General features: G+C 44.3%; 1 protein-coding gene and 1 pseudogene across 1 annotated transcript; one reads left to right on the forward strand and one right to left on the reverse strand.

The window, feature by feature from the left end:
* The first annotated feature begins 1158 nt into the window (after window positions 1-1158).
* On the forward strand, window positions 1159-19695 carry LOC149329251 (uncharacterized). The gene is made up of 8 exons (XM_089559214.1): window positions 1159-1253; window positions 1546-1771; window positions 8847-9003; window positions 10038-10150; window positions 11030-11156; window positions 13876-14076; window positions 17128-17247; window positions 19492-19695. Exons 1-8 carry the CDS (start codon window positions 1184-1186, stop codon window positions 19693-19695), a joined length of 1218 nt encoding a protein of 405 aa, XP_089415340.1. The 5' UTR covers window positions 1159-1183.
* Window positions 14863-17029, reverse strand: LOC149329252 (uncharacterized; annotated as a pseudogene).
* Window positions 19696-20828: the final 1133 nt, after the last annotated feature.

The following is a 20828-nucleotide window of genomic DNA, read 5'->3' on the forward strand; positions in this document are numbered from 1 at the left end:
TTTCCTGCTCATGTTTTGGAGGCATTGGCCATCCTAGCTTACAATGCAATCCCGCCTGTAAGGAGTCAGTTGCAGTTCGCATATTAAGGCGAAAGCATTTAATGCCTCATCGTTGTCGACCGAAGGTTGTCAGCAGAGGTGTCACGCTCTTCTAGTCAGACCAGAAAAAAATCTTTGAGCACGGTGGGATTGCAACAACCATCCTTCCGTTCCGCAGCCGAGCGTGCTAATGGCTACGCTACTTCCTGCCAACGCATATGTAGTTCTCCTTGTCTAGGAGGCTGGAGTGGGTTTGCAAAGAGGTGTCCATTCAGGCAGCTGCCTCCCAAGCACCCTCCAGTGTCTCCAGCATTTAAGATTTACAAATAATTGTGTACTTAATTAACATCTTAACCACCCACCAGTGACACAAGCAGCAACACCGCGCTAAAGGCTTCCGCCTCACCACACTTTAGGTCAACAGAGTGCAGCCCTGAATTTTTTTAAAAACTGCGCGAGCTTTCCATAGGCAGATTTGAATGACCCTTCTGACGACACTCTATGCGACTTCTCTGAATGTCCAGCTGCTCCGAAGTCGATGTTCGTAAATGCTCAGAAAAATCTTGGACTCCGAACGGTTACTCCTTTTGTCTCTTTCGCGTTTCTAAGAGGTGAAAGTTAATGGTCCGATTTTGCCACTAGGAATCCGAAATTGCCGGCTTCACAGGTATTATTAATTTTATAAGGAAAGTTTATTTTCTGAAATCTAAAATATGATTTAACCTGGCGAGGCTGCAATGTCGCAGGTTTGTAATTTTACGTCTACTGATACGTAAAGACCTCCGGCTTATGGTTTCGATTTCAGTAGTTTGTAGTTTCTCGACTTTTGAGAGCCTCAGGACCTGTAGCTTGAAAGTTTGTATCATTTGGACGTTGGGGTGGCATGGAGTTAGTGTTGAATGCGATGTGAGCCTTATGAACTTATGCGTAGCTGCTTCGTAATCTTGTGTTTACCTGTGTGCGCAATAGATTTGTTTATATGACTTCTATGGTCTTCTCCTTCGGCAGCTTGACAGTTCCATAGCTGAAAATAAAACTCCATTGTAAATTAAGAAGGAGCCCCTTCGTAAGCCGTCGTCCCTTTGGCCACTCTCAAGAAGTGCGTCGTAACTATCTTCCGTTCAGAGAGAGAGGGTTATATCTTATGCTGAAATATTTTTTCCATCTCTTTGTGTTTTCAGGTACCTCGACAAAGCCTAATCAGACTAGAACAGGTGAGGATGAATTAATTTTATTTATGGGGACGGGGGGGGGGGCATTGAATTGGCACCAAGCTTTGGAATGGATTTTTGAAAAGAGCGGTAACTTCAGTTTGTCTGAGCATTTTTTGTCAAGTTGTTATCTGAATAAAATCTTTCTGTTTAAATACAGGGTCTAAGTTATTATCACAGTTTTTATGCACTACAAGAAATTTCGACCTATCAGCGGCGTTTTAATAAACTTATCAGCGATGTCCGATTACCCTGTAAAGAGCGCGGTTTATAACTTTTTTTTTTCATTGTGCAGAGCCTCGACTCCCTCCGTATTCGGTCATCTGTACGATCGGCGATCACCTCAAGCCGAAAGACATCTGGCTTCCGCAAGATGGGCTCTGCACCATTATTTTCTACGACTCGCTGTACAAGCCAGGCGGAAGCACACTGAGCGAGCCCTTCGAAGCAAACTTCCAGGGCTTCCTTAACGCCACTAGGTACCACGATGACACTGTATTTGGGATTGGCTTCGACTACGGGTGAGTTGCATGGCTGGTACCCAAGCATCACAGAAACAGTGGCCCGACATTGGCAAAACGTAGGCGGAAATTATCACGAATATCGGTCCGACATCGGCTTTCGGAGAATCTGAAACTTTCTCCGACAATAGCCTATCATTCATGCCAAGACTGGGCCTATGCTCAGCCTGTCAGACTATCGGCAGTGGCCCGTCGTCCACGCCTAGGCTGGACCTATGTTAAGATAGACTGACCAATGACCCGACATTCGGGCCAAGCGTATGCACTTGTTCAGTCAGGCTATCGACAATGGACCGACATTCGCCCCACAACATGTCCATAACCAGTCGGTCTGTTAAAATTGGCCCGAGATTAGCGCTGAGAGTAATATCATATTCAGCCGGTCTGTCCATCCTGGCCCTGACATTACCGCCAAGACTAGACCTATGTGCCAGTTTTTCCATCCTGGTACAACATTCATCCCTAATGCATTGCCAATATCACTTAAGGGTAGCTTATGAATTGCAAGGCCAGTGGGAAAATATATCCGATGGGGGGCGCCCCTTAATTTTATAACACACCGCTTGCTATGCATTATGCTTTACCTAATATTTTACACAATTTTTAAAAACAGGCTTTTTGAGTTAGTCCCGCCGCGGTGGCTCAGTGGTTACGGCGCTCGGCTGCTGACCCGAAAGACGCGGGTTCGAACCCGGCCGCGGCGGCTGAATTTCGATGGAGGCGAAATTCTAGAGGCCCGTGTGCTGTGCGATGTCAGTGCACGTTAAAGAACCCCAGGTGGTCGAAATTTCTGAAGCCCTTCAATACTGCGCCTCTCATAGCCTGAGTCGCTTCGGGACGTTAAACCCCAACAAACAAACCTTTTTGAGCTAAAAGAGCGCAATTTCCGGCATCGCATTGTCAGTGGTGTGGTACATCAGAAATCAGCGTTGACGTGCCAGCTATCAGGCTGCTTAACTAATATTAACTACTTAACTTTTTAACTAATACTATTCGGCTCCTTAATTACTTGAAAGCGAGTAGCCCATCGTAATTAATATCTATATCTGCTTTTAGAATTTCAAAAACGCGGTTAGCCTAAGCGATGTGCCATCTTTATTTCTGCGCGATGTTGCCAAAATTCGTTAGGCCACAGAGCCGACGGTAACGGCGTATCCGGAATTCTAAAAACTGATATGGATATTAATTACGGTGAGCTACATGCTTTTCAGTAATTAAGCAGTTTAATATTGTTAGTAAAAAGTTAACTATTCAATATCAGTCGACCAGCTGCTTGTGCTGGCACGCTTTTTCTGTATAATGAATTACTATACCACCGAAAATAATATACAAAAAAAAAACGGTATTCGAACAGAAAAAGCCTGTTTTTAAGACTTGTTTAAAGTCTTAGCTGAAACGCCCTGTACATTCTGCAATCTGTTTTTGGCCACAGTGGCCAAGCTTTCAAGCCAGACTACAAGCAGCTGCTTGATACATGCGGACTGGTCAACAACAATGCAGGTTTGTGCTGGTTAAAAATAGAAGCAGCTGCAGCTTGTGTGTTTAACCTTTTGCCTATATAAACAGGCAGCGGACATGCAAGAGAGAAGGGCGTAAAGGATTAAATGAACAGAATTTGTTGAATTTACGCTCCCACTTGGTCGCGAGATGCACGGCACCTGGAGCCGCTGAACTGATTAGTCTTTTCGGTACTAATCGTTGCTCTCTTATTGTAAGAGAACTGTTGCACTGCCTTCAAACAAATTCCTCGCCACGCTCTTGCACGTGGTCTCACAATGCGTCGAAGCTTCAGAGAGGTGCACGGCGTGATCGAATGAAGTACGACCATCGCAGGAAAAAGACAAAAAAAGAAACTAAATAAAAATGAATTTTGAAGCTCACTTGTGCAAGAAGGTGGTCCCAGAACATTTTAGTACTACAATTCGCAGATGATGCTTGATAACTACAGGCAGATTAATTGCAAAATGGGGAATGAAATTTACTAACAAGTTTGCCTTGCACCGAACAGATAATTCCTAAACCAGATATGCCGTGTCCCACACTAAAATACTCATATTAAGTCACAATTGGAGATTAATGTGATATTTGATAGAAATACGTATGATTAGATTTAATATTACAATTACATATTTCCAAATCGCGAGCTGCTCTTTCGCCTTTTCATTCAAGCAAAGTTACCGCACAGGTGGCGGCACCTCCTCCCTGTGGACGTCAATAGAACTTCGAACAAAGTTTTTTTTCTCTCTATGGCATAAAATATTTAATGCAAAAATGGCATGCATAGTTTTGCCAAATGCGCTGAGTGCAGGAGACTGAGGGCAACTTTCTTCTGAAAGAAAAGCAGTTTATCTACTGTGGCTCGTGGCTACGGTGCTCGGCTGCTGACCCGAAAGACGCGGGTTCGATCCATGGCCTCGGCGGTTGACTTTCTTTGGAGGAGAAATTCTAGAGGCATGTGTACTGTGCGATGTCAGTGCACGTTAAAGAACCCCAGGTGGTCGAAATTCCCGGAGCCCTCCATTACGGCGTCTCTCATAGGCTTAGTCGCTTTGGGACGTTAAACCCCATAAACCAAACCAACCAAACCAGTTTATCTACTCCACTGCAGATAACATGCGAGATTTAACTCCCACTTGAAAACCACATGAAAATACTCCTCTGATAGTCCATGGGTTTTCAATTCGGACACAGTTTGAGACGAAGTTCGCCGGGCATTGTGTGTCATAGGCATTTGACAATGCGAAGACAGGCGAGGAAACGACGGCACGAAGATGCCAAACTATTGTCTGAGTGCGAGAGGAAAAGAGAGGATGGAGAGCGAGCCTCATGTTCGACGCTCCAAACGTTGGAAGCGGAAAACGTGGAGCTGCTCATCGATTTCGCCAAAACGGCTTCAAAGGTTCACCTAATGTCTGCTCTCGTGTGCCTCTTTGGTTCCAGCTGGGAGAAAAGTGTTGTTACGAAAATGGCAAAAAAGAAGCAATAGCATTAGCGTGCACAATGCGCGCTGCTAAAGTGTTTCATATATGATACATGTGGCAAACAATGTAGGATAACGCACGTCCAAGCAACACCACTCATCAGCACATACAAGCAGCGAGAAATCCTCTATGATTTATTCACAAGGTACACAAGATAGAGATTCAACAAGGTAGATAGGTCAGCCTGCGCTACGCTCGTAGCCCGCTCGTGCCTGTCTGCGCCAGCTCGAAATGACGCGGCACGCTACCTCAGCAATGCACCAATTCTCATTGTTTGGTATTGGAGCTTCGCGCAATGAAAAAGTAACAAAAATGCGCAGAATTGCCGCCCGTAAAAACTTCCGATCTTTTAATAAAGGTCATGTTTGTAAGCAACACCGCATGCAACAGCCATCAATGCAAAACACCCAAATGAACAGTAACATACAAAACTATTTACAGCATTAAAAAGCTGGCATTCTTTGCTTCGCGGTTTGAAAAGGCAGAGGCATTTTCTGCTTATTACAATCTAGGCTATATCTCCACTTTCTTTCTCTTATCCTGTCTCCTCACGCAGCAATTGTACAGCAAGTTGTTCACATTTGCTATCGTTTATTTGTGATAAACCTATACCACTCCAATCACATCTTCTCTTGTATGCAAATGCGCCATGCATATATTTGTGACTTGTTAAACTTTCGTAACGCATAAATAGCCAATTTATTTCTTGTTTTTAGGGTGATAATTCAATATGTAGCATTGTATCGCGACAATGCTCGTCTCTGTCTGCCGAGCAAGGGAGCTAAAAGCACATATCTTGCAAGCCTATGAATATAAATAAATGGGCTCAAACATTCCACGCAGCTATCTTTTACCCGACAACTATTAAACTGCGGTATGGGCTGCCGACAGCATCTGGAAACTTCTCAATGAACTACGGCTGGTTCCAGACAGTAACATCGTATCATTATTTATGAGTATATGTTTAAGCTGCGGACAAGACGGCGTAGTGACTGCTGTTTCTCTAGACCACCATTCTTTTCTGCCTACCTTGCTATCTCTGACGATGGAGCTGAAAAGTAGCCTTGGTGTGATGTTGACCACGTTTTTAGTTACACGAAGGTAATTACATGCTTAAAAATTTTGAATTCTAGTGTGTCTAATGGTCAGCATTTGAGGGTAGAAGCATTAAATAAACTGCAAGAAAAGCGTATAGCAACCACTCTGGCAACATTTCATTTTTTAAATTACTCTTCAACCGACATTATGAGTCTGAGCCTGGTAGCATTTATAACCCAGCAGACCAGCAGCGCTATCTGCGCCTCTCATGAGAAACTCTTGGGAGTGCACAAGGCTGCTCGAAAGCTCGCATGTATACTACCTTGGTGTAAAGTAGGTAAACGATGTCAGATTGTTGATACCGATCTTCATGTAAAAGTTGCATCTCTATCCACTGAGTATTGCTTGCGGCACAAGGAACTACCATCGCATGGGTAGGCACTCTGCTTTATTTACAATTTTGGAAAGATCAGCGCATGTTGAGGGTATCTTGCCCCAGGTTTATAGAAAAACCAGCATGCAAAAAATGGTGACGAAAGCATCTGAAGGGCCTCCGTGCAGCCGGCGATGAGCCTTAAACCATCGCTACACTTCTGAATTCGAAAACATAATCCGCCCACATGACGAGTCACACAACTGTAAAATTCATGTGCCGACACTGTTTTTAAGACACTTAAGATGACCGAATATTTCTCGGAAAAAAAGATGATCGTACTACGCTTTAAAATACGTGATATACGGTGCCTCTTTTATGCCACATGTTCCTGAGTAAATGCCGTCAATTCGCAGGAAGGAATCACCTGTGTTCAGAGCAATCTCGTTTCAGACATCGAACTGTGTTGTCATACCTCTAAACTGTTCCAGATGCATCCCCCCTCTGAACGCGAAAAAAACACCTTGAGCGACGATGTTCCAAATTTATCCTGGGATTAACCCAGAGGGCATTTTATTTTTGCGGCGGCCTAGCCTTTTCTATAATTCCCAACACTACCCTATTCCTTCAATGCATGGCATTATGCCATGCCACTGTACACTTGGATATCTAATGGCACATTGAATCATTACTCCTTAATGGACGCTTAATGCTGTTAGTTAAGAGCTCACAAGTGCCACTGCGGAAGTGGAAGAATTTTAAAATGAACCAGGCACTGTATACGTTAGTTCAACCCGGTTTTATATGAACTCTCACAGGAAGAGTCTGCTGCAGTAATGCGCGGTTACAGGCGCATCATTTCTAAATGGCTTTGCCTGATTGGTGCTGGCGCCAGAACGTGCACTGATGTTGTGATCTGAGCTAAAAGCCACTGTGCTAAACACAGCTTGCTACACTGGGCGGCTTCTCGAGAAAATATGATGCCTCTTTTAGGCTAGAGCAGGCGCCACGCTACACGGTCCTAAAATACAAACCCTATGCATCTCTAATACGAAGGTAAATAAATGTCTTAGCAGTTTGGGTCACGTCCCAGGCGCCTCACCACATAAAGTGCATATTGCAATAAAGAAGGAGCTTAAAGAAATGCGACAAGTAATGTCGACAAACAAACCAGTTTTGTACTGAGAAGAATGCGAAGAAGTGTGATCGCTCGTAAGTGAAGCTTGAAGCAAACCGGCAGTTTGATGTACTACGTCGAGCTTCTTTCGCTGTATATACCGCGCTCATATGTGCCATAACCGTTGTTCATCATGGGACTGCCGAAAGCATTCGAGCCACAAGGGCTGCTTCGGTGCGACAGTGCTCAAAGGACCTGATACATGCCATTAGAGGCACATATGAAAGAGCATGAAGCTGCAAATATAACCCCATTTAAATAATTTTGCCTGCATGGAATCGCCATCAAGATCATTGAAATAAATTTTAAAAGAATAAGACAGCCGTTTGGAGCGCCCCTATTTATATAAAATAAAAATGAATTTGCCATTTTTTGCAGCCGTGCACAATGGCGCCGATCTGATCGTTGATTTACAAATGCAGGACAGACAAAGGAGCGCACAAAATACGAACGCGTACGTTATATGGGAAGGAGACGAGCGCTTTAGTGGACAAAGAGCGTTGATAAACACCTATGCCAAAGCACACTAAGCGCTAAGTAACAGACCTCTTACATTCACGTCACCAATAAAGTTAGTTGAAATTACAGCGTTCGTCTTTTTTTTCACTATGTCCGTTTTAGTATTTTTTGCGTTCACGTGTTTTTTTTTTCTGGATACGTAACAACGCACCAAGCTACAAGTACTTCTGTGTTGCAAGTTCTTTCAGAATGCACATGAACATGCAGTACCCACTTTAATCAAACATATACAACTATACACACCATAAACATACCAAACAAATGCATACATACGCGCACAGCTGGATCTCAGTGTATACTTCGTTGAGCACCAGTTCGGTTAAAAACAACGTGTGCAATACGAGAGAGAAACACGCTCTTCTAAGAGCGAACTACACAGAAAGCCGAATACGCCCCGCCATGCCGTGCAGCTATAGATATAACAGAAATGAATTAACTGCTAGGACTTACATTTATACTTGTGGTACGCCGAGCAGTTTGCAACAAAAAATTACGTACATACTGTACACCAGCGGAAAAGAAAATTATTCGTTTCTTAGCTCGTTGGTGGCTCATGATGCAAAGGATTTACAGCCGCCAAATAAACGCCACGCAGTATGAAAGACACGCACAAAAGGCTCGTGTACATACGTGTCTTCTTTACTGTGTGCGGCAGAAAACAGCACTCAATGGAGATAGCCAACAGTGATGACATTCTGTCAGCATTGAATACACTAAGCGAGTACTCTTAGAGTTATGAACACACTTCAAAGTGTCGTTGGATTCACATTTTCTCTGGATTAACTACGCAGGCCCCGGCTACACGTTAGCCCTACTTATAGAACAGAAGCCAGACCAAGTTGTTTGCGCAGAACGATGACGCACAAGCATCTTAAGTGTTCCCTACTTCTTGTTCGTTCTAAAGTTTTATACGTTGCCTTCGTTAGTTCCGCGGTTTGTCCTGCTTACGATTGTTACGTGATTGTTTTTTACATTTTGTTCTGTCAGGCTGCGCAAACATACCACGGCTGTTGTTAACAATCCTGCTACCAGGAAGCAATTGGAGAGCCTTTGGCAGAAGCGGATTTACCACTACGGCCACGTTAATACCCCGGCATTTGATGTCCACTTAAGCGATATGGCCGACTTGATTAAAAGCGTACAGGTAAGTTTCGCGGCTCACATTCAATTTCTTGCTAACTGACTACGCTAACAATCGCCTCTTTGTCGCACAAACTTTAAGGGACACTGATTACCGAAAATAACTGGTGGCGGCCAGTTTGAAGTGAATGCAGTTTAAGGTAACCTCTGAGATCCGCACAACTAAATAACTGGGTAAACGCCCTCATTTTATTGGTAAAATCTGCCTTTGATGGAGACCCCGTATTTAGCGTTTTGCCGTTGTCTTGCGCATAAAAGCTCCGCTTTCGGTTAGAGTTGTGTCTCTGTGATAAAAACGCGGCACTCTGTCGATAGAGATAAAATACTATATCTTTTTATTCTTAGTTTGTTCACTTGAACACTAATAGTATTATTCAGTCTTGGCAGCGAAAGCCCCGATTTCTATTCGACGAACTCAAGAAAGTCAATGTTCGGTCTTTGCAGTTCAAGGCGATAAATCCAGGGTAGTGTGTTAGGACCCTTCTCTCGAAGAGCGCCGACCGTATAGTCGGCAGCGTTGCTGTCACACATATTTCTAGGCCAATAATGACACAAAGTAACTGATGTCATTCATCGTCGACACCCTAACAGCCTATCGCGGCTATGCCAAAATACATGACATGACAACTTACGTAGCCCGGCGCATACCCAGGCACAGTTCAGAGAACAGAAATATTCAGGCAATTTGAGCGATGTGGGCAAATGACGCCTTTCGATGTTTCCTCGTATATTAGAGCGAGAGCCCTTATCCTCGGAGTACCCTTTCCGATTTTGATGTGGATCGGACAATTACCCTCAGTGCTTCACGAGGTCAAACCGAACCTAACTGAGTGGCGATATTGCCCAAGTTATGGTAGTATGACCGCGTGAACATATACATGTATATGACTGTGACTATTGGGCACCTTACCTTGACCTTTGAATCTGACCCTTGAACTTGACCTTTCATCTGAGATACTGGAGATCACGCTTAACAGAGCTTTTTCTCGTGTAGCAAAGTTCAAGCCATGTTGAACACCAGCCGTTTCTTTCCCACAGGCTATTGCTTCACTGATGAGCGACAAGGACATGAATGAGAGAGCGGTATTCACAGCAGTCGTACTGCCAGTCCTCAGCCTATCTGTGGCCGACTTTATCGTCGAGCAGTTGAGGTGAGAGCAATTGAGATCGAATTAAGCAAGCTCCCCTTTTCGGAGCGAATAGTAATCACTTGGATACCTCCTTCACTTTCGAATACTGTCTTTTATTTAATTCCGCGTCAGAGTGCGACTGCGGCCCCGTCGCTTGCTGCGTGAAGAATTAAGCGCAAACACCGGCGGTGCTGCATCCGTTATCCGTCAGAATAGGCCTAGTGAACTGACGCGTTCTCAACGCTCCCATTCGGTCAGTGATTTAATGCGTACTCGCTGTCATTCCCTAACAAAAATTTTGGGGGGCACCCAATAGATTGTCTAAAACTTTTGTCTTAAGGTTTATAGACTTTCTATAGACAAATCTTATAGACTAAGAGATAGGCAAAACATAACGAAAGTCTATAGAAAATCTATAGATTTATGTCTTAAGGTTTATAGGCTTTCTATAGACAAATCTTATAGACTAAGCGATAAGCAAAACATAACGACAGTCTTAGAAAATCTATTGATTTATAGTCATAGGCTTTAGCGGACTTTTGTCTATAGATAGTGGATGTGCTATGAATAGACCAAAGCAAATGTATATAGGAAGGCAATAAGTCTGTAAGAAATCTATAGCTGTTCTATGTACTATTTTGCTGAGGGTTGTTCGTAAAAGCCATAAAATTTGATAGAATCAGGGGCTATTTAGAAGATTTACTGTGATCTATGCCTAGTGTACGAGGAAGAGACAGAATAGTCTGATCAGCTGAAAGGGGAAAAGTTCGGCCAGCGCCAACGTTGCCCTAACTTGGGATTCAATACGGAGAAGGTGGAGAGGGGATAAGGAGGTTTAGAGAGCGAATTCAGGTTTAGATATGATAAGAGAATAAATTCTGAAATGTCATATTACTGCAGGAATGCCCCTCTGGATATCCTGATTGGCTTGGCACATCAAGTGGCAGAAGATAAAGATAATCCCAACTGCCTAATGATGCCACCATCGTTTATAGAGAGCCCCAGCCACGATTATCCACTCTCACTGGTATGTGCTGGAACGTGAGAGATACCGTTTCTTCTCAGCCACATTAAAAGAATCAATGTCATTATGAAATGAAACGGTAAATAAACAGGACACGTATAATATTCCGGACATTTTCCGGACATACCAAATCGCTTTCAAAGTTCTTGGATTACATAGAGCATCCTTACAAACTGGGAAATTGTCAGTTGAGTGAAATACTGCTCAAATTGTGCCCGTACATACGAGAGCCAACAGTTTAGTGCTATAAAACTGCTTCCTGATCTCTAACAAGACGACGTAGAAAACTGCTCCAGCGGATTACTCCTATCGCGCAAATGAAACTTTAAAATGAAAAGCTAGTGTCAAAGAACTTCAACACAGTTTTCTTTAGGGCTCTAACTAGCAACAACGATTTATTCAATTACTTTGTTCCTCAAAAGTAATGTTGAAGCTGACTTAATATTTCTGAATTTTAGTAAACACGTAACTAGAGTTCGCAATCATAAATTATTTCTAATAGTTCAATCTAAAAGTTTTGTTTAGATACTGGATTTCTAGATTTGTGTCCAGTTACAAACTCCAAGAATACAATTTTAGTTGAAAGAGAACAATCGGAACGCATTTAAGTGGCTCACGGAGTAGCTCAAAAAAGTGTAGTTTGACGCCTTACATTTCTGCACAACCTAATGACATTCTTCGAGCAGTTGTTCCAGGTTCACTGATTCTTTTGTTTGTGGATAGATGCTTGTTGGTCAAATTTTTTAGGAGAATCCCTCAAGGTGGAGTAGATTTGTAATAAGGGAGTAATTACTCATTGACATCCACCTGAGCGCAGCCAAACGGCTACAAAGGAGAGCTATACAGCTTCCTCAGAAACTGTAAAGAAAGAATTTTTCTTTAACAACGGTTTCTGAGAAAGCTGTATAGCTTTCCTTTAGCCGTTTGGCTGCGCTCAGGTGGATATCAATAAGTAATATTCCCTTATTGCAAATCTACTCCATCTTGGGGGATGCCCCCCAAAACTTTGACCAGCACTGTACCCACTTCGACTTATTGATCAATTCGCTCTCGCCCTACCATAAGCTTGCCGTCCCGGTTAGCTCAATTGGTATAGCGACTGCTCCGGTGAAGCGGTGGTCCCGGGTTCGAACCCCGGACCAGGATGAATTTTAACTACGAAGTTTCTGAGAAAGCTGTATAGCTTTCCTTTCTAGCCGTTTGGCTGCGCTCACGTGGATGTCAATGAGTAATTACTTCCTTATTATAGATGCTTGTAATATCTTAATATTAGATGTTCACATCATCAAAGCGGCCACAATATTTTGGTAATTTTTCTCACGGCGCAAGAAATGAGGCATGCTCTCTAATACAGAGAAAAGAAACTACCCTCACATGACAAGTAAAAAGAATTCATTTTCTCCAGAATGTAACCCGGAGCAATGCGGTTGCATGAAGCCACCAGCAATTTTCTCTAATTTTGGAGCTTACTAGCAATATCGCGGATCATCCGATTTCCAAAAACTGTGTTTTTAAAGAAAACTCTGGAAAACTCACTCTAAGGTTCAGCTACCATGCAATATTTCACTAATGGGGCTTATGGTAGAATATGCGTACATCTTGTGGAACGTCTATCAAAGATAATATTTATCGCCATGAAAGAATCCAAACTAAAACTGCAATGTTCTTTCTTCTTAGTTTCCATCGCAAGATTCTCCAACAGAGGTAATCAATTGTAATGGTATCCAAGAAATTTAATTAAGTTGAAAACATCTTCGGCACGAATTTCATTGTTAACAAATTTCCTTTATTAACATTATTACCCCTTATTAACATTCTTGCCTTTCATGACACGACACATTTGGTACCACATTCGCTGTTCTCTAAGCCCCTGCTTTGCCCGCGCTGGTAAATTCGTTTTCATTCTCCCTAAGGGAAATAAGTGAGTGAAATTAGTGGGAACAGCTATAATATTCAGCGCGTAGTGATGTTCGAATCTTGTTTTATTGTTTAGTCGTCTTGTTGCCCTCATGTTCGAACTTGTAAATCTATCTCCAATGTTTAAAAAATTAAAATAAAACGCTGGAGCGCAGCACAAAATGATGCCATTATCGCTGTGAACCAGGATTCTGTGTCTCACTCACGCTCATCCTTGCCCCATCTCAGGCGCATTGTGCTCATGCGAATTGCACCTCCTGTTCGAAATAACAGTAGCGCAATGGAATTCTTTCGAATTAATGCCACATGCACACCATAATATAGTATGCATGTTCTGCGCAACCGGGCCGGTTCTCCAATCAATTCTATCCTTTGAACTAAGAGCTCTCGAAATAACGAGGTTTAAATATCCCACATTCCACGCTTTTACAACAAAGTACTGGCAGGAACTAACTAACCACACTCCCAGATATCGAAGTTTCAGATTATTACAATTGACGGCCACCTTTCCCGCATAATACGTGGTGCAATATGGCGACCACACGCACCGTTGGATGTTCCCCCCTGGCACCGTCCGAGACCCTGCCGTAGGCGTACGAGGAATATTCGTCATGAGTAAAGCTCAACTAATGGCTTGTAGTGGGATTTGCTCCGTGAACGTCCAAACGGTCTATGCGTAATTTCTTGCTTGAATATGTCGGTAAAGAATATCAGGAACACAGGCAGAAACTGAGTTCTTTTCTAAGCTATCGCCGGTGCTTATCCCTCGTTTTCTGTCTTTCGCGCGTCCTGAATAACCACACAGCGTCTCTGGCACGAGATGTTCGAGACTATTGCTCACGCACGGCTTCCCACGACGCTGGCTTTGTCTGTGGGGATCGCGCTTCGTCGCTACAGACCCCGCTACCCGGATCCGTACGTTGAGGGCGACAGCGAGCCGCGGAACTACTCGATCATGCATCAATGCACGAGCTTCGAGAAACCTCAACTGGTGGACGTTCTAGAGGTAAGACCCGGAGAAAGAAAAAAATTCCACTTGTTCGCTGGTATAAACGTACGTATACAGACAAGCACGGATATCAGCACGGATATGTGGTGTGTTTTCTACGTTTTGTCCTTGTCTGCCGCGCCGAAGCATTTCTTGAAGTAGATAGAGACCTGCAAAACACTCCGTTTTGTGGATGTAATGCAACTCCCTCCTTGTGTGCGGTGTACGCAGTACTTGGGCAGTTTCCAGAGGATAATATGCTTAAAACCAGTGACAAAACAACAATTAATAAAAGTAAGCTGGAAACCTATACGGTACTTACAAAGTAGAGTATCATCGTAGCGTTATATGGTCCATTATTCCCTTCGCATTCTCATCTTTAAATTCACTGAAGGATTACATCCCATTCCGATTATTAATGGTATCCAGTTTCCTAGCTAAAGTTTCACTCCCTTGTCATGCCAAAACAATTTCTTACTACAGAAGCCTAGAACTAATATGGTAAATACACAGTAAACTTCTCTGCCTCATTTTTGTGCAATTCATTGCCGTTTTGTATAAAGCAACCATCAAACATTCATGCTTTCAAACGTACCATAAAATTAGAAGCAAGCGCCCCCACCACCGCAAGTCCAAATTGCAGGCAATGTGGGGGAGGGGGGGGGGGGCACTTTGCCGGAGCGGCAGCAGGCGACAGCATTTTCCCGCCAGAAAAAAAAAGCGCAGTGCACATGTATTTAAAATTTTATTTCTCTCTAAGAACATGAACTTTATTTAGCGAAAGATTTATGACTGCTATGTTAGTCACTCAGAACCATCAAAAGAATCCTCCGAGTCAGTCGCAAAAAACCTTGACAGCATTCCGCTTGAAGTCCACCCCGGTCTTCTGGCGCCAGGGCTCCATCTACCAGTCCGCCATGCAGGTCGCCGTCCTCCGATCTATCGAGTGCGTTTGTAATGGCGCATCCCTCGAAGGAGCGTGTCCAGTCCCCTCGGATACAGCCGCCCACGTCTCGGCAACAAAATCAAGAACACGGTGGTGCGACGGCTTCTTCAGGCTTCCTTTCTGTGTCATCTCTTCTTAGCGCATATATTAAGGCGAAAACCTTTAATGCCTCATACTGTCGTGACCAAGGAATGTTAGCAAATGTGTCCGCGTTTCGGCTTCACAACTTGAGAAAAGAAACTGCATAGAGGCTGGGAATCGAACCTGGGCCTTTGGCATTAAATGTGGAGACGCTACCAATCCGCCTCAGGGTTCCAGCATGAATAAAGGCGCATCTATTGAATGCGTGGGTTTCATCAATCGAACAAAAGGGGTGAGAAGAATAAGAAAACAAAAAAGTTTTAAGAAATAAAATAAAAATAAAGAAAGAAAAAAATACGAAAAAAATCAAAAACAATGCGGCAGGAAACACTTTCGCCTTGCAGCACTTTAGAGAGCCAAAGTGCCCCTTGGATTTTTCCTCCCACAAACGCCGTAGGGTGGACTTAAAAGGCCTGTTCCAGTAGACGTTAGTCGGCTGCAGGATCCTCGTGCACCCCGAGGGTACATGCAGCCTTTCGGTTTCGCACTCCTAGAAAGCATTCCTGACAGCTTGTGTTTATGAGTGGGCGCCTGGTCCAGTACCAGTAGACGCCGCACATCGTCGACGTTTGGCCCCAGATTCTTGACAGCCACTCCTTGCATCTTTTGTCGTGTCATCCAGCCATTTTTTTGTGGTGGTGAGACGAACATTTGCCGGGACGGCGCGGAAGTGTGGAATTAACAGTGAAGTTAAGGAGTGCATGAGTGGAGCCGCTTGTTCGGAATTTTACGATAGTTTTCGGGCTTTTCTTCAATCGCGATAAACAGTTTTTTTTCATAGATGTAGCATACGGAGCATAAATGGTTTACTCAAAGCATTTATATACATTTACCCACATTATGTTTCGTTTATAGATGCATCATCTTGCATTTCTGCGTGCTTTGCCAGTTACTCTATGTAACCAGTTTGTTTTTTCCGCTTTTTGTATGTAATCATATTTTTGTTCGTTTCTTTGCTTGCATTAATTGCTTTATGCAAAACAACACCAGCACAATTTTCGTGCAAACCTTGGCCAACTAGAAATCAAAGAGCCTGCGGGTTTAAATGCGCAAAAGTAATTATAATGGAAAGTAAACGCTTCTCACACAAACTATGCAGCACAATCTTTAAAATATCATATACCAGCTCTTCTCGATAGTTTTCGAAGTCAAAATGATGATATCCTCAATCTGGATCATCAGACACCTGAAATAAGTTTGTCTTTGTTAGTAGTAGACAACACTTCGCATTGTAATGGCCTACTTCAATTTATGTTTCAGTTGGTCTGCAGATGATGATGCATATCTTTGCCCGTCATTTTTCCCCTTCGTGTTGTCAGGAAATGAGGTTCCTTAAAGCGTTCCATTTTTGTAACATGCCGTGCTGGTCATTTTATGTACCGTCTTTGACAGAAGTGATCAGGCTGACCAATTTGCTACTCACTCGTATAGTGGAGCACCTAGGACTTCGCTTAACATAAAAAGCCCTTTAAAGTGGGGGACATTTGGTTCTCTTTACTTGCATAAATTTAGAGCTTAATAGGAGGCATCAGTGCAAAAACTTTAGGCGACACTTAAGGTTCGCCTTAAGAATATGGCGTGACAGTGTATGAGTCCCAAATATTCACAATTGATCACTCTTAACATTCTAGACCCACGGGTGTCTTCATGCTACTCCCGGCGTAGTGGTGCAGCGGGGAAGCGGTTAAGCGATGCACCACTGCCCTACAGTGGCAGGTGCTGCCAGTGGTGGGCCTTGTGCGACCCAGGTTGCTCTTCCCTAGGACCACCTTAAATTTACTGCCACCTCCCACTGTGGGCAGTTTGCTCACTATCCAGTTGGCAGGTTGCGATGAAACCACAAGGACACGTGACTATAGGCTTACTGAGCTGCTGGCCATTCATGCTCGGACACATACAACCCGTTGGGAGCGCTTTGGAAGAGGCTCTGCTTATTATCACAAAACTCTTAAACCATACAAATGTGCGTGCCCTCTGCGCAGGTCTGCCAGGACTCAGAGCGCAATTTTACGTGGGACGCTGCCACCATGAGCGAATTCGATTTCGACAAGAAGGCGGGCTGGCTCTACACTAACGACGGAGTACTCTCACTTCGACACAAGGTGAGGTTGCCTCCCTCGAGACGCAGGCTTCCGCCACTTCTAACACATGCAAGCATTCGCTCGGTCTGCCCCACTGCTGTTGTTGGCTGGGCGCATCTGTCAGCGCTCCTCTGTCTTTGCAAGTTTTTTACAGGACTTTAAGCCTTCAAGGCAGTCGCTAGATTTACCCCTCTTTGAACTGAAATAAAAAAGGTCGCGCGCTTGTTTTTTATGTGCCAAATGTCTAACCGGCATTTGCACATCAATGCACCTTAAAACTATTATTTCCAATGCTTAGTAGAGCGATACTCACTCTTTCCACCTAAAAGCTTAATAAAGGACAGTTAACATCGGACTGGCAGAAGTGCTGTGCTTGTTTTTATGTATGTAGGCTAAGCCTTTCACTGTCACAATTATAGAGTCATTCAGTGCCTTTCTTTCGTCATGCAGCTTCGACAGTAGCTTCAAACAGGAAGAACAAAGTGCCACTGGGAGCGCAATGGCAGAACGAGGCGCTTTAACAAGCCCAGCTTTATTGGGCATTACTAAGTAGAGTATAGGTAGCAAGTGACAAAGCCTGTTTAACACAACTGGCTAACTTTCGTTTAGAGTTTTGGAAAGACCGCAGAATGTAGTGAGACCCTGCACAAACATGTCAGTGATTCAGGCGGTTGGTCACGTGGTGCTGAGGAGATGTAGCTGCTCGGCGCCGCCGCGCCACCGGCACAGGTGCGCGCATGCGCCGTGTCGAGTGCGTGTGTGTGTGTGTGCGAGGGGGAGGGGAGATGGGGAGAGGTATCGCAGCTGCATAAGTAGGCGGCTCGACGGAGCTCTTGAGTCACTCCTGGTTTAAGGAGAGCTAAACCAAAGCCAATTTTTTTTCCAAGTCCCGTTACGAATAGGCATACGAGTGTATGCCTATTCATCTTGCAAAAAAAAAAAAAAAACAGGACACGTTGCCCTGTTTGTGACACAGGCACACCCGAAAGGGCATGTGCGTTAAAAAAAACACGAAATACCATTCGTACCCGACGGTGAAAGTAAACGGCTTAAGACGCTTGTACCGAAGCCGAGGGTTTTCTTTATTTCGCTAAGTTGACGAAGAATACGCTTGCTGTTACACTTCCCTGCTTATCAATCGTCAAATTTTCCAGACGTCTCGAATATCTCCTGCGTAGATTGTTCTATGTACCCACCTAACGCGGTACAAGATAAAAGACATGGCTCTCATAAGGCACTGGGCCTGTTGAAAAAGGGTCGATATTGAAGCGGCACTTTCTTATGCTTTAGCTCAACAATCTAAAATCTTGCCCGGCAATGTTTGTCGGAACAGGGGAACTTTCTGAATCTCTGCTGTTATGTGTTAATGTGGCTCCCGCGTGCTGCTCGACAGTAGCCATACTGAGCTTGAAAGCAGAAATCGGGTCCCATTGTTGCCTGGTAGATGGCTTTGTTACCAATACCCTCATATTTGTAGCCTTTTGTCGGAGAGATCATTCAATGACACTAACTGCAACGCATTCCTCTTCTCCCATAAGTTCTCGCTCATACCTGCACCCAAAGGAAACAAGCGCCATGTCGGGGAGTCCTTCCCCTCTGTGGTCTCTGTGGCACTTCTGGCTCCGGTCACCTCTGCGAGCAGCAACACTGGCCAGCAGTGACACACGCCTCAATTTTGTTTCGCCGTTTTGTAGCGGAAGCTACATTGGCCTCGAACTTGCGATATGGCTGTGGCGGTTCTCCGAAGAGGCACAGATACCGACCTTGAACTGTTGCCTAGCAACCGCCGCAGCTGGCGGACTCCGCGCGCTCGCCGCGCCATCTGGCATGACGTCACACCGCGCGCCTCGCCGCGGAGCTACCGCCGCCGTTTGGTATGACGTCACACCGCTTGCCTCGTCGTTGCGCTCGCCTCCGCTCGCCTCGCCAGCTGCGTCGCATGCCTGAAAACATGTCGGGGGATTGAAAAGGAGAGCTCGCGTGCGCCGCAACCACAGTTGAGGCGGCAGTATGGCGGAGTATCTCAAGCGGGAAAGGGAGGCGGATGCTGCCACCGTCTCCGCGTTGACGCCGGCCACTGGTTCGGTTGCCTTTCTCTCCGTATAACCCGGCCCAACCGAGCTGAGCCACAGCCATTTTGCGATCTCCAAGCTGACCCCCACAGGCAGTTCCTCTTGGAGCTCTTTGCAATAGTGACTAGTGTCTTAGCGTTTGCCGTTGAGTAGAGTGATAGCTAATATCCTCTTTTTTTTTCTGCTTCAACAGCTACGCGAAGTCCGGAAGAACTACGCGTCGCTGAGGTACATCATAGCCGCCATGGACGTCGACTACTCGCACCCGCGGTTCTACAAACTGCACTCGCTGAGACAGCTGAACAAGTGCTTCGAAGACACTTCCACCGTTCCAGATATGATAGATTGTTTCGAGGCATCACCTACCTATCCATCATGTCCAAAATTCTCTGGATGAGTTTTGTGCAGTGCATGCGTCACTGAGTAAAGTAGAATTCCTCATATCAAACGCGCTCGTTGCCTTTACAACTTATGAAAAATACACTGTGATAAAAAATAATACTAGAGTAGGCTATTAATTTAGATGCAGACTGGTGGATTAGGCAGTCTGGCATTAGGTCTTGCTTGGCTAAATCTTGATCCCATTTGATATTATTGTTCTGGTTTGCGTGATGTCAAAGAAGATGCCGATGCCACTCACCTAAACCCAGCGCCCAAGCGGCTTACGGCGGATAGGTCAGTTCGAAATAAACATTAATGGAGTGGTTCCGTGTTGTCGTTTGTTTTTTTTCACTGTCAGCGTACGCTTGCGTTAGCACCGTGTGTATTAACTACCGTGTGGAACCTGCAATTAAACCGAAGATCCGGCGTTAATATTCTGTACCGCTGTCTGTGTCACTTTTCATTTATTGCGTTTCTTGCACGACTGGTGCCAGCTACAAAATTCCTATCAGATGCAAACAGGTATACGTCTCATTTACGGGGTAGTTTGTCTGACGTATACCCGCTCAGAAAGTTGAACACGTACAGACCACGAATTACTTGGAAGGGAAGGGGGTGGGGGGTTCACGTAAGATCGAACAAAGGATGGCTGGTCAACCTCTTCAATTCATTTGACATTTTTATCTACAGTTTCCTAACCACTAGAAAGGAGCGATCTGCAATTGGTTCTGCTTTAAAGAAATTTTTTCGAATCACGCTAAATTATTTATGACGGAGAAGTGGAGTTCCACGCTTCAGTGCTCTACTGTTCTGGCTAAATTTGGTTATGAATTACATAAAACTATTTCAATTGAGGCACCTGAAAACAGTTTGAGCAAATATTTTTGCTTCGTTATATTTGTCTGTCTGGAAGCTAAAGATGTTCTTATAAAAAAATTTTTAAACCCCCAAAGAACGTTTCTTTTTATCTATTATGCGGGTCGTTATAACAAAAACGGCTCAGGAGAAGGGCAGCAATTGAGCTTTATCATGTATGCAAATAGACCTATCACTGTGCTGAAGTTGTTATCTATGTGTTATTTCAACAGGAATATGATCGCGCTAAATTCAAGAAAACAGAAAAAGAAAATCTCTTGCGACAATTGAAAA

Source organism: Amblyomma mixtum, chromosome 9 (genome assembly GCF_055824585.1).
Source record: "Amblyomma mixtum isolate Tamu chromosome 9, ASM5582458v1, whole genome shotgun sequence".
In the NCBI taxonomy this organism is placed as follows: Eukaryota; Metazoa; Arthropoda; class Arachnida; order Ixodida; family Ixodidae; genus Amblyomma; species Amblyomma mixtum.